The sequence below is a fragment of the Gossypium hirsutum genome, chromosome D02 (genome assembly GCF_007990345.1).
Source record: "Gossypium hirsutum isolate 1008001.06 chromosome D02, Gossypium_hirsutum_v2.1, whole genome shotgun sequence".
Classification (NCBI taxonomy): domain Eukaryota; kingdom Viridiplantae; phylum Streptophyta; class Magnoliopsida; order Malvales; family Malvaceae; genus Gossypium; species Gossypium hirsutum.
Genome location: NC_053438.1, coordinates 658,485 through 672,549, shown reverse-complemented (window position 1 = coordinate 672,549; position 14,065 = coordinate 658,485). Strand labels below are relative to the sequence as shown.

The following is a 14,065-nucleotide window of genomic DNA, read 5'->3' as shown; positions in this document are numbered from 1 at the left end:
TATCGAAAATAAAGGCAAATGGAAAAGGTCTTACTATAGCAGTCGGAGATGTGAGCGATGCCAGCCCTAAAGCCGGGTTGGCTGCTCACAAGAAGGCAAAGACAGCAAAAATAGGGTAAAAAGATAGGAGGGCTCTAGAGAGAAAAATATAGAGGGTTTTCGTTGCCATTAAAGTTCAAATCAAAATTCCTGTAATTTTTTAAATAAAAGGGTCTTTTAATAATTTCCTCACTGCACCAGGGCAATTATACTTAAATTCAACTGCAGCAACAAGTTGGTTATCGGTAAGAAAACAATACAATGCAATAATACTTGAATCCTGTCATGAATCTGAGATTCATAAAAAAAAATCACTGCCTTCTTCACCAAAGATTTTAACATACATTGGTTAAATCCAGGAGTCAAACTCAAGAAATGGCATGCATATTGAACAATTCAAAACAATGTTCAAGTGAAGGGCTTAACACCCTATATTAATCACTATTTGGACATTCTATATATATATATATGCTGCTTCATACTCTATTAAATCCTAAATCCATTTGTTTTCTTTCACCACCATGGATCAAAAATGACAGGTAATGCAATCCCCCACCTCTCACACCAATACCCAGAATGATTCAAAACCGAGCTTTTTCACTTGCTGTCAGTGAAATCTGCATCAATTACATCTCCTTCAGGACCCTTGTTTGATGAATCTGAAGGCCCGGTTTCACCACCAGGTGCAGGTCCTGCACTGCTGCCTCCGGCACCAGGTTGGTTGTAAAGTGACTGGCCTAGTTGCATAACTTCTTGGTTGAGTGCAGCCATGGCATCCTTCATCCCTTGTGTTGAGTCCCCTGCAATTGCATCCTTGAGTTCTTGTAACTTTGCCTCAACTTTCTCTTTGACTGGACCAGGAACCTTGTCTCCAAGCTCTTTCAGCTGCTTCTCGGTCTGGTAGACAACGGAATCAGCTTGGTTCTTTGTGTCAATGGCATCCCTTCTCTCCTTATCCTCCTTTGAAAACTTCTCAGCTTCCTTTACCATTCTATCAACCTGTATATTTTAACAGAAGAATCAAGCCAACAGTTTATCATCAAGACTTACATCAGAAAGGGTTTCAGAGCAATTTAAATTTAAATGCACACCTCGTCATTTGGCAAAGTACTGGCACCAGTAATAGTGATGTCCTGCTTCTTCCCGGTTCCTTTATCGACAGCAGTTACAGAAAGGATGCCATTGGCATCAATGTCAAATTTAACTTCAATCTGGGGAACACCACGTGGTGCTGGTGGAATACCATCGAGTCGGAAGCTGCCAAGAGATTTGTTGTCCCGAACAAATTCTCTTTCACCTTGGAGTACATTGATCTCAACACTTGTCTGGCCATCAGCAGCTGTTGAAAAGACCTCCGATTTGGAGGTGGGAAGTGTGGTGTTTCTTGGGATGATTTTGGTCATGACACCACCAAGAGTTTCGAGACCAAGTGACAACGGGGACACATCCAAAAGCACGATATCACTGACATCTCCAGATAAAACACCAGCCTACAACCAATAGGGGCAGACAGAAAACATCAAAACAAGAATTTAACATTAGTAAGATGAGTTGTAGCAAGTAAACCACAAACACACCTGAACTGCAGCACCCAAGGCAACAACTTCATCTGGATTGACAGTCACATTAGGTTCCTTGCCGGTCATCTTCCTCACAAGTTCCTGAACAGCTGGGATACGTGTTGATCCACCAACAAGAATAACCTCATCTATGTCTTTAAAGGACAATTTTGCATCCCTAAGGGAATTCTCCACTGGTGTCTTGAGCCTATAGCATATATTAGATACCGAAACTTAACACCTTCAATGATTAACACGATAGACCAAACAGTATATATAGAGAGAGAGAGATTAGCATGATAAAAACTACCTGTCAAGAAGGTCTGAGCACAATTCCTCAAACTTAACCCTGGTAATGGTGGTCTCAATGTGTTTAGGCCCATCTGCCGTGGCAGTAATGAAAGGTAAACTGGAAAAACGAAAAGGTTATGTTATTAACACAATGTAGAAAACGCACAATCACTAGTATGCACAAGAAGAAAATACAGAAACAATTTTACCTTATATTTGCCTGAGTCAAAGATGATAACTCCATTTTAGCTTTCTCAGCTGTCTCGGTTAACCGCTGAAGAGCTTGTTTGTCTTTCAAAAGATCAATGCCTTCATCTCTCTTGAAGCTGTCGGCAAGCCAGTCAACAATTCTCTGCACACAAAAACATAACATATACAACATACTTCAGCACTGAAAATTACAATTACTATTAAAGAAAAATTCATCAGTCCCAAGTATAAATATACCTTATCAAAGTCATCACCACCCAAATGTGTGTCCCCAGATGTAGAAAGCACCTCAAACACTCCATCACCAACTTCAAGCACTGAAACATTTTAACACATGAACAATCAAACATTTGCTAGTATCTTCTCACTTATATTGCACCAAAGTACCAATGTCCAACACTCGTGTCCAATACATGAGTTTGAGATATAATCTTGAAAGAAACTCCAAACACATGAAAAAACTTAAAAAATTTTACCATGTCCCTTTATTTGACATTCACCCCAGTAAAAAATACCAAAGAGATCCTTGTATTAGGATTCAGACTGCAATTTGAAATCCGCTCAAAAAATGGGCAACTTAATCCTTGTATGATAGATCAAAAAGTAAATTAGTCCTTCAGTTTCATTACATTTCTACTGTTAGCCACGCCAATTTTTCAAAAATAGATAAAAACTTAACAAAACAGACCAGTTTTCTCTTTAATTTAACCTACATGGACTAATTTACCCCTTTTTAGTAAATAGGCAAAATACAATCAGACTCCTAGTACAAAGACCTCCATAGTACTTTTACTCATTCACTCAGATCCCGATTAACATATATTATGTCCAATATAGGTACATTCAATATTTCCAAGACTAATGTATTATCACATTTCCAAATCCATGTTCGGATATAAGTCGAATATAAGTCGGGAAAGTTACCTGAAACATCAAAAGTACCACCTCCAAGATCAAACACAAGGATGGTTTCATTGTTCTTCTTCTCAAACCCATATGCCAAAGAGGCAGCCGTAGGTTCATTGATAATCCGAAGAACTTCTAACCCAGCTATTCGACCAGCATCCTTTGTTGCTGTCCGTTGGGAATCATTGAAGTAAGCAGGGACAGTAACAACAGCTTTTGTTACTTTATCGTTTAAAAACTTTGAAGCATCATCAACAAGCTTTCTTAAAACCTACATCAAAAAGTAAAAACAATCCATTAACGATAGAAACATAGAAATATGCTAAATATAGAACACAATAAACACATCAAGTAAATTATGCTATTAGTCCCTGTACTTTACAAAAGTTGTAGATTCAGTCATTTCCTGTAGTTTTCAAATTTTAAAATTCCAGTCCTCACAGTTAAATTCATTAAGTTCTGATATTTCTAAAATCTGAAGGGACAAGTATATCATAATATTTAAAAAATCATGTCAGATATTACTCGCTAAAGTCCAGTTAACTGGATTAATGACTGTCATCTGTTGCAAGACTAAAATGAACAAATTTAAGTGCAAGGATTAAATCAATCACCTCCGCAAAGTACAGGGACTGATAGCAGAATTTAACCTAAATATTAACAGTACCTGAGCTGAAATTTCCTCGGCGGCGAATTGTTTACCAATGGCAGGACACTCAAGCTTAACATTACCATTGTCATCCCTTACAACCTTATAAGAAACCTGTTTAGATTCCTCGTCCACTTCTGACATCTTCCTCCCAATAAACCTCTTAACAGAGAAGAACGTATTCTCAGGGTTAACGACGGCTTGTCGTTTAGCAATCTGCCCAACCAACCTATCCCCAGTTTTTGTATACGCCACCACTGACGGCGTCGTTCTTTGCCCTTCCGCGTTCGTAACAATCGTGGGTTTCCCTCCTTCCATAGCCGCAACCGCCGAGTTAGTAGTCCCGAGATCGATTCCGACCACTTTCTCGTTCACAACTCTAACCGGCCCAACATTGTACCGTTTTCCATTGGTTTTCGCTAACCGTAAGAAGGCTGCGTTTAACGGCGACGGTTTACCAAGTCGTTGACCCAAGAAAACGGTTCTGGGTGAATGGTAGTTGGGTTTTCGAGAAGAAGCGAAACCGATTCCACCGAGTACGTTGATTTGAGCAGTGGAAGAAGCCATTTTAAAAACAATTGGGATTGAGAAATTGAGAGAAGCCCAAAACCTCAAAGGGAAAAGAGAGAGTGAACTAATATAAGGGACGGTCAAAGGGGTATAGGCTTCTAGGAAGAAGATAAGGGGGGAAAAGGGAGTAAGGGTTTATAGGATTTTATATTTTTTTCTTAAAAAGAGAAAACAAAGGGAGTAGTGTGAATGTTTGCGTGCGGTGTGTGTGAGGGTTAGGTGGTGACACGTGGATTACTTTCTAGAATGATCTAAAGTGTTGGGTTTCATTTAGGACCTTGATGATGATACTTTGAGGCTGTTTGGATGGAGAGAAAAATCCAGCTGGATGGAAAATTTGGGCTGAAAATTCAGATACTTGTTTGGTTTGAAACAACTCTTGAACAAAGCCCCAAAAGCCCAAAAATGATTTCTATTTTCTCTTTTTATTATTATCAAATAAAAATTTATTTTACCCTTGAATTTAAAAAAAAATCATTTCAATCAATCATTTAAATTTTTTGATTTTTTGGATTGCCACGTGGATATTACATTGAGAATTAATTAGTATTTTAATTTTTTTATAAAAAATATTTTAAATTTTTTTAAAAATTAATTAATTACTGATGTGACATACACATAGTTAACAAAGTTAACAGACAACCTAAGTTCAAAGACTAAGAGAAGCAAAAATTAAAAGGAAAGCTAAAATGACTTTTTTGTAAAGTTGTAAGGCCAAATAAAACATTATACCTTTAAATTTTAGTTTATATATTTTAATTTTGAGACACTGAGTTCTTATACTCTTTTTTATTTAAAATCTTAACCTATGTCGGTTTTGTTGTTAAAATGACTTTTTTGTAAAGTTGTAGGACTAAATAACACTAATATAATTGTAACTAATATCCAAACAATAACAATAAAAATAGTAACAATACAATAGTAAAATGGCAGCAAATTTGGCCAAAAGAACTTACCTGATGTTTGACCAATTTAGAAAACAAACTTTATTTTTTGTCGAAATCCATTTTTCAAGCATATAATTTTATCTAAACCCTTTCACTTTTTAGACAAACATTCATGCTTGAACAAGTGGCTTAGTTCATGATCAGGTTTAATTCTAACTCTATCTAATAAATCATAATAAAAATAAATTGAATACGTAAAATTAAGTAAATAACATCTTAAGTAATTAAATTATTAGTAAATTTATATTTTGATCACTTAATTTTAAAAAATTAGATTGATCTGAACATTCCGAGTTAGGTTTCACTTTCTATATAAGTTTGCTTAACCCAGATATTCAGGCTTGTATCATCATATAAGCAAGCCATACATTGTACTTTTTTGTGTTAGAACTTATATTAAATGTATCATATTAATCATGTTTAAATACAAAAACATCATTTTGTATTTTCGAGATTATTGAATCTATTGCAGTCGCAACATACATACATCAAGAAGGGATGATATACAGTTTAGAATCTCGATGAATCAAAAACTGGAAGATCAGTGCTTTTCCCATTGATTTCTGAGGTAAGGAAGATCGATTTTCGATCTGTTCTGCGTGTAATATGTGAGCTCTGGAGGTGTAAGTGCTTCGATTCTTCCACAACTTCAAACTGAATCTTACTTTGCCATGGATGAACTCTTGAAGTATCATGACGTATAGCACAAGTAATCTCATTCCTTCTCACTGATAACCACAAACACATCCTTCACTGACCATCTTCTTCTCTCGTTTTTGTTTGGCGGATTGATAACGGCTCTCTCGGCATTTGCTAAACGGTAACCGATAATAATCTCTCTCTTTAGTCGAGCTCGTAAGATTATTTCGTAGAAACTCAGTTCTTCACCTTCATGAAGGTAAAGCTCTGCTAATCTAATATGCAGCTCATTTCCCTGAAAACAGAGTATCCAAAATTACATGAATGATTAACTTTAGCCCCTATACATTAGAACAAAAAGTAAATTGGTCTTTTCTGTTAAAAATTTCATCTACTTGTACTATTAAAAATTGGCATGGTCGATGGAATAACCAAACAATGACACATGACATGTCACGTATACCTCATGCTGACGATACTAGTTTTATTAGTAGAAATGGATGAAGTTTTTAATAAAATGACCAGTTTACTCTTTGATCTAACGTATAAAATCTAAATTGCCCATCTTTAAGTAGAAGAGGCAAAATGTAATCTGGCGCCTAGTACAAGACACCCATGATACTTTTACCCATGATAAGTATGTTGTAAGAGCATATAAACCGAAGCAAGGAACTGAATAACCTAATATATATGTATATAAGCCTAAGTGACTTTTTGGCATTTCCAACCTTGTCCAACATGAGTATGGAGATGTGAACCTCAAAAAATCCTCCAAATAATAGGGAGAACATTGAAAAAATTGAAAATACCAATATCAGATACATACACTCACACCTGAGCCCAAGCAACACGGATTTTCATCATTATCTTTTAATCCTTTGAATGACCATGCCAATGGTATAAATCTTTTTCGATAGGGTGATCGATTCTTGTATCTGATATGTGAAAAAGGAAATGAAGAAGCTTATCCTGTCCAATCTTATTCAACTTCGGCAGCTTTTTGGGCCATTAAATGTCCTTCAGTCAGAAGGATATTGATTTACGGAAGCTTATCCTGTCCAATCTTATTCAACGAGGTATTAACTTCTGCCTCGAACCAAATCGACTCATTTCTTATTCCCAACCCAGTAATAAATAAGGAAACATATAGTGTTATGCTATAAATACTATTTGGACAAGTCTCATGACATGATTTAGCAGATCAGGGGCAACTTCTGCACAAGTTAAAAGTCGACATAAAGGTTACGGGAAAGAGAGAGTACCTCCTCTGCAAAAAGCTCTTCTAGTACATCATTTATTTGTCGATCCTCTGCAACCATGGCCAAGGCCATACTGACCAGCTCATTTGATAAAACATAATCACTAATCTTTGACATGGACAATAAATTTTTAGTCCTCGGATCAAGTATTTCACTAATTATTACTGATCTATCGGAAGCTTGCTGCATCTCCCCAATCCAAGAACCTCGGGAGAAACTTCCTCTTTGACCTCGGGTTACCATAGCTTCTCTATAAGGAAGACGCTTAGCCTGCCAAAAGCAAAATATTCAAATTTATGGCTGAGAAAGACAAAGACGGAAGTCAATATCTGAAGTATAAGCATGTAATATGCTATCAAGATTCACGAATATGCCTGTTTTCATGGATAATAATAAATAGTTAAAAATATGCTTATAGTTTGTTGATGAAAACCAAATAGTTCACAAAGAAATTGAGTCGAGCCGTAGCAACAACAAGGAAAGCTTTTCCTACTAAGCAAGTAGAAAAACTATGGACCGAAAAGAATCCATTGAATTGAACTAGACTTAAAGATCAAAACTCATAACACCTGAATATCGCGAATCAATAGCAATGTGGCAAGAGATCTGGAATCAGCTTGAATGGCCGAGTCTTCCACAGATTCATCAGCCAGAATTAGGATCTGTACAGACCATAAAATAGACATTTAGAAACCAAAAAAAAAAAATCCCTGAAACCTACCTCTTCAATCATCACATATCCTAATTCAGAAGGGTATAAAGGACCTATTATATGTCAAATAGCACAAAAAAATCATGCTGTGAAGAAAATCCATTTTCATCTTAAAATGCTCATTATCCGACATTCATCTAAAAATGTATTTTATCACGACAAATCTGCAAGGTGGCTGCCAATGCCACGCCTTCTAACAATTACCAAGATTATTATGAACTGAAAATTCCCTGTAATTTTCTATCATAATATACCATTGATAAAGATACTTACTGAATCAAACGATTCCAATGGAAGACTTTCTAGGTGACGCCGTATCACTGCATTACCTTCACGATGAACCAGTGTTATATTAACCAATCTACTGAGGTCCAGACCACCATCAATGAGCTTCCTTTCCCTCTCACTTTCAACTACCTCATTGAACATCCAGAGCTCTGATCCAGGAGCTAGGAAGGCATCCAAAACCTAAACAAAGATTAACGAGTACACATCCGTTGTAAGACAAAGAACAAAATGTGTTCCTATTTTGTGCATCAAAAGTAAAAACACAAGGGGGAGTCTTGAAATTGGTGAAGATTTCTTGGAGTTAATAGCTGATATTGAGTGACAATTTGCAGAGTGGGAGCATCATCCTTGATTCCACATAATATTACCATAATCATGTCTTCCATATCTCGTCGCCAACCACAAAGAAGTATTTTTTCCATCAACTTTGGGACAATAAAGTCTCCAGGTAAACTCCCTCTCCATACCTGCAGCATTCAGCCGAAGAGAAACACGATTAGGAGCTACAAAAAGAACGTACCACAATCATATCATCAACGTCTCTCCTCCATCCACAAAGTAGAATCTTCTGGGGCTTTCTTGCTGGTCGAGCAATGTGCATGAATGATGCTCCATTGACCTGAATGACCAAATTGATTATATTTTTGTAAGTTGTTTTAACTATGGTATGCCCCACTTATTAAATTTCATCATCGGCACCACCCTGTTGTGACAAGCCATACCAGCTCCTTTTCCAGTCCCTTTTGGTTCCTAAATTATCTTAATCAGTTTTCTAGATTACTCCACAATCATAGCAACAGGTTCTTTATCAGATTAGACTCAGAGAGAAAGAGAAACAATCAATAAGCAATTCTCTCCAGTTTTTGGTTCAGTTTTCCACCAGTTTCTTGTGCCACCATTGATGGTGTTGACCACAGAACATGGTGATGGCCAAATTTTAGTTAAAATAGACTAAAGGCAGACAACAAACCTATCATAAATCTACAGTTTCCTTCATAAAGTGTGCATAAATATACAAATGACCACTCCGGATTGAGACAATTTAGAAGAACTACCTGAAAACTGACTGAAGACCAGATAACAAAAGCTATGTTCTAGTTCTTGCCATGAATGTGTTCTTTATTAGACTGATTTGTTTCTGTCTTTAGTTTATTCATTTAATTGATTTCTCCAACTACTGAGCCTCAAGGCAGCCTGATTTGAACAAGGCAACCTATAGGCCAAATAGAACCACAAAATGAAAAAATGGATAAGGCTAGCAAGAATAACCACAAAATATATTTTGCATTTAGAGAAAGAAAAAAGCAAATGAAATCACCATAGGTAATGCGCCTGGAGCATAGGTGTCATCATCTTCTGCTATAACAAGAACTTCGTCTCCTTCTTGTAGAACATACGAGTCTTCAGGATTCAGGATAATTTTACCCCCTCGTGAAGCAACTTTGACTCCACAAGGAATAGCATCAGGAAAACTAATCAATACATCCTCAAATTGCATGCCATCCAATTGCGGCCATCTTTTTATGTAGAACTCACAATTTTCAAACCCAAGGATATCCTCCCATATCTGTCATTATCACTCCAATATTACTAAAGGTATAACTGATAGGATGCTAAATATAGTCCAAAAAGATCAGCAAGAAATGTCACACTATAAATTGGAGAAGCTAACCTGTGCAAGTCCAGGTTGCCTTGCACATTGAATCATCAAGCGCCCAATAACATCATGAGCTACAACTGTTTCAACAAGTTCTCCACCAACAAGTTTCACCAGAACCTCATTGTCAAGATCACTTAGTTCCACTACAATATGTCCTCTTAGACCTTCTTTTACTCCAGTCAAACTTAAAACTGTTCTCAAAGCACGAGCATCACTCTGCATTACACCATGAACAAGAGTCAGCATCCATCATCTAACCAACATCAGAGATACATCAGATTAACACGTTTGCAAAGACCTGGTCAGCATTTCCGTCATCAGCAAGGACAACAATTGCACGGGCCTTGGACACAGAAACCTGAAAGAATTGGCATGTTAGCAGAATAATTAGTGGCCCCAGCATGTACAAATCCTTTAAGCTTTAAACATCTTCAACACCAAACGCATGGATGAAATTAAAACAAAATGAAGCTGCAGCTATCACACTGGAGTGTTGTAAGGTTTCCTCAACTACACTAGCTGATTCAGCTTTATATTTTTAGATTATCTTTAAAGAGGGTTGAGCCTGCTAAATCTGATAGTGAGATTTTTAGCCAACTTATTTTGAAATACAAATCGAAAGGAAAGGAACTGTACTTTTTTAAGGTCAGCCAGAATTAGAGGGCTTCCACTTCTGCATATCACAGATGTCCCTCTGAAATCAAACTCCATTTTAGCAATATCTAGCTCCATCTCCTCCTTGTCCCGTTCAGCCATCACCACAACAATCCCTCCGCCCAAACTCTCATTAGCTATGGCAAGTTGATTGAGCAATGAACCCTGCATTGACAACAAAATAATCAACAACGTAGAGAACAACAGCATAAAACCTGTCACATATATAATGTTGAGTCTGAAATTTGTAGAGGTACTCATAGGTCATCAAAGTGGAATAAAACAATTTTTAAAATACTAAACAAAAATGCCAAAGTGTCTTCTGTGAATTCAGAAACGTAATTCTATACTGAACATTAAATCAGGCGGTAAGTCCTGGATCTTGCATATAGTATGTGCAAAGACAAATTCAGATGTTCGTATGATGTAGAACAAGAATCTAGAAAGAGTTAGGGAGTAGAGATTGTAGAAAAATTTCAGAGAGAGAGAGAGAAGAAATTAGGGAGAAATAAAAAGAACTAGGGTGGAAAACCAGAGAGAATAATATTTTTTTTTCTTAAAGGGGAAAAAATAGAAGGAAACAAAGAGAGTCAACACAGAGGAAATCTCAATATCATAATTTACAACAACTGAAATCGACAACATAAGTGCTTATAAACTCAATCATGAGGAGAAAATGTCAAATATAAACACATGTGTCCAAAATTTCTGATTGCGAAAGATAACTAATTATATTTCTTGAATCAACTTCCTTCATCCTGTATCACCAGACATTAAAAAATATATGATACATATGCACATGGTGTAAATATATGTAAAGGTCCAAATACTAGAAAGATTGGCCTTTATTCAGGAAGAAAATGAATTACATCAACCAAGAGTGCACAAACTTAATAGATCCAAACCCAATGAGATTCGTAACCATAGATAAATTGTCTGATTAAAAGTTTACCAATTTATCACTCCACCCAAGAATTAGAGTGTGGTTTTGCTCAACAACCTCACTTCTTCCTTTTCTCAACGAATCGAGCTTCTCAGAAATTGCCTCAGAAACAAGCCCAAGCATCATTGCAAAGATAAGCATCCCACCAAAGCTTATTGAAACAGAAACTAATCTGGGACCCATTCCTTCAGAGTTGGCATGGTTACCTGAATCAGCAACATAAGTCCAAGATAACCAAAGGCAATCGGCTAGGCTATCATCAGTGACACCAAAGAGTGCCAATCCTCCAAGGCAAATAAGCATTAGAGTTGCAACCAATAAAGCAAGTGCCTTAGCATATGGATGAACTGATAAAAGGACATCTACCCGATATTCAAGTTGCTTATTAAGAGAAACCATTTCAGAACAATTGTATGAGGATCTAAACTTAGAGATATAGTCAATATACTTGAAAACAAAGAGAGGCATGGATAGCAGTGCAATTGAGACAGTCAGAGCTAGAATTTTTAATCCTTTACTAGAAAGATGATCACTCTCTTGCAATATAGAAATGGTATCAAAAGTGTCTGACGTATTGCAAGCTTGTAATCTAATAGTCATAGTTGAAATTTGGTCCTGCAATCAAGAAACAATTTTTGTTTAGCAAGTTTTCTCATATTAACTAGTTAACAATAAGTCGTAGATGGATCCTATAGTATGAGCAGATGCACATTCATTTAATTATTATTAAGTACACTAAACCTAGATTTTATATGTTCGAAAAGGTATTCGCAAGCAGAGGCTTCATTTTGTCATTACTGTTTTCCTTTAGTTCAAAGAAAGGAAGCTAAAAATGCATTTCCATACAAAAACACATAATAATACTTTTGCATGATAAGAAACCAAATTTGTGACTACAAACTATGGAGCATTTTTATGTTATATGAGACAAATATGTTCTTTTTTTATACAACACAAGTTCAAAAACACACACGCTCACCTTAGTCTCAAGTATGGATCAACTCACTTCAGCTAATGGGCCTACCACTCGACTTCATGAGACAAATATGTTTGAATGTGCATTATTTTATATCTATTTGACATAGTTAGTTTCATAGCAATTTTTCCAGAAGCAAAAAGTAATAATCAAAACATAGTCTCAATAAACAAATCATTGAGGCATTAACTTCTCGTGCAAGTTAACAGCAGTAAGAACCAGTTACTGAAAACTCTTTAAAGTACAAAAAAAATGATAAACATGTAAAAATAAGCTGAATCATCAGACCAAAAACAAAAAAAGGCCAACTTGTTGGCCATTGAAGCAAGTTCATGCACTAAAATAGAATAGTTCCAGTTAATTAAACAACATAATTATAAAATAGGATCAGCTCTATAGGGAAATGTACCTGCAAGTCAATGACTTGATTATGTAAAGAGAAATTCTTGTGCACTAAAGAACCAAAAGCTGTAAATAAAATCTGTAAAAACAAAGTATACAAACACTATCAAATATCGACCAAAAAATAAGAAGAAGAAAGTCAACTAGAACAAAATGGGGAAAAAACAAAAAAAAAAAAAAACATACAGCTATGTAGGAGGCCATCTGCCACCGGATTTTGACCCGTTGACCGAAAACCCGAATACCCATTTCGCCGATAGCTGTTTTCACACCGGAAACAGCCTTGGAAACGACCCGTTTCTGTTCCAAAACGGGGCCCTCCTTTTCTTGTTTTGCCGTTTTCTCGCTCCTGCGAATAAGTTCAATTCTCCGACGACCCCTACCATACTTTTGGTCTCCATAGGCGGCGGAACCAGAGGAAGAAACGCTACGGAACGTTGAAGTTTTGGGTGGCTTCGAATCAGTAGGAGAAGAGCGAGAGTGTCTTGGAATAGTGGAGAACTTACGGGGGTAATTTGGGGATTGTGGAGAATTAGAAGTGGAGTGGATAAAGGAAGGTGAAGGGAAGAACCAGTCCCTGCTGGAGGAAGGAGATGATTCTGCTGAATCCTGGGACATGAATAGAACAATTGGAAATGTTTCGGGGGTTTTTTGCAATTTGTGGATTTTTTTATTTTCTTTGAAATAATTTTAGTGAAGTCCTACTTTGGAACCAAATTTATTAATACACTATTGATTAGTTGTGAGATTTTAAAATAATCAAAAATTTCAATTACATTATTTTGATTGATAGTGAGGTTCTTTGAATCCTATACAAATAATAATATTTTATTATTATAATAATTAACTTATTGTTTTAAAAGGACCGATAATAAATAAATAAAATTTAAGAGTCAAAATGTAATTTTTATCATTATATTAATTTATATTTTCTAAAATTAAAGGGACTATAAAAATAATTTTTCATTTGAAAGAGACTAAGACCATTACTCGCCCTCTCCCTCTACCCTTGATAAAGGGTTTGCTTTGTATACATCCCAATCGTCAAGCATTCCATCTATAGGTCACTAAGTTGAATGCTTGGTATATTCACTTCAATGACATGATATTTTACGAGGTTAAGACTAAGCTTCTAATGAAGTTGAGCTTCGTCAATTTTTACTTCCAAGTGTTGGGTGATACATCGAGTGTTTGACTTGGACATAAAAATTGCCCTTTAGATGAAATATGAATTAAATCAAAACTCTGATGATGCTAAAAGAAAATTCTAAAGCATTACGATTAATGTTTCAATTGTTGTGCCTTTGCACTAATTGTTCGTAGACACGCACCTTTGCTTTGAATTTTGAAATAATATTATT

The 14,065-nt window shown here is 36.1% G+C and overlaps 2 protein-coding genes across 4 annotated transcripts; both read right to left on the bottom strand.

The window, feature by feature from the left end:
* Window positions 1-401: 401 nt before the first annotated feature.
* Window positions 402-4,429, bottom strand: LOC107903288 (heat shock 70 kDa protein 6, chloroplastic). The gene is made up of 8 exons (XM_016829314.2): window positions 3,673-4,429; window positions 3,024-3,276; window positions 2,337-2,416; window positions 2,099-2,241; window positions 1,909-2,007; window positions 1,617-1,806; window positions 1,131-1,529; window positions 402-1,038 (listed from the first exon to the last, which is right to left on the bottom strand). The coding sequence occupies exons 1-8, from the start codon at window positions 4,219-4,221 to the stop codon at window positions 637-639; spliced, it is 2,115 nt and encodes a 704-aa protein (XP_016684803.1). The 5' UTR covers window positions 4,222-4,429; the 3' UTR covers window positions 402-636.
* Window positions 4,430-5,553: 1,124 nt separating this feature from the next.
* LOC107903353 (ion channel CASTOR) lies at window positions 5,554-13,417 on the bottom strand. 3 transcript variants are annotated; one of them, XM_016829371.2, is made up of 12 exons: window positions 12,891-13,417; window positions 12,712-12,783; window positions 11,336-11,941; window positions 10,366-10,548; window positions 10,028-10,087; window positions 9,742-9,945; window positions 9,388-9,636; window positions 8,438-8,536; window positions 8,055-8,249; window positions 7,639-7,731; window positions 7,073-7,339; window positions 5,591-6,105 (listed from the first exon to the last, which is right to left on the bottom strand). In XM_016829371.2, exons 1-12 carry the CDS (start codon window positions 13,320-13,322, stop codon window positions 5,887-5,889), a joined length of 2,679 nt encoding a protein of 892 aa, XP_016684860.2. In that variant the 5' UTR covers window positions 13,323-13,417; the 3' UTR covers window positions 5,591-5,886. The 3 variants fall into 3 exon arrangements, with proteins under 3 accessions (XP_016684875.2, XP_016684860.2, XP_016684868.2); XM_016829379.2 differs by lacking the exon at window positions 8,438-8,536 and adding an exon at window positions 8,590-8,688 and having other exon boundaries at window positions 12,891-13,402; XM_016829386.2 differs by lacking the exon at window positions 7,639-7,731 and having other exon boundaries at window positions 5,554-6,105; window positions 12,891-13,403.
* Between the last annotated feature and the right edge of the window lie 648 nt (window positions 13,418-14,065).

Excerpts from the sequence above, each read along its gene's own strand:
- LOC107903353 (XM_016829371.2), bottom strand. The coding sequence starts at position 13,322 with ATGTCCCAGGATTCAGCAGAATCATCTCCTTCCTCCAGCAGGGACTGG. Across the intron at positions 10,549-11,335 it reads TTGGGTGGAGTGATAAATTG|GGTTCATTGCTCAATCAACT; the intron begins GTAAACTTTTAA and ends TTGTCAATGCAG. Across the intron at positions 9,637-9,741 it reads GGCAACCTGGACTTGCACAG|ATATGGGAGGATATCCTTGG; the intron begins GTTAGCTTCTCC and ends TGATAATGACAG.
- LOC107903288 (XM_016829314.2), bottom strand. The coding sequence starts at position 4,221 with ATGGCTTCTTCCACTGCTCAAATCAACGTACTCGGTGGAATCGGTTTC. Across the intron at positions 3,277-3,672 it reads CCGAGGAAATTTCAGCTCAG|GTTTTAAGAAAGCTTGTTGA; the intron begins GTACTGTTAATA and ends TTTTTGATGTAG. Across the intron at positions 2,417-3,023 it reads TGGTACTTTTGATGTTTCAG|TGCTTGAAGTTGGTGATGGA; the intron begins GTAACTTTCCCG and ends AAAATGTTTCAG.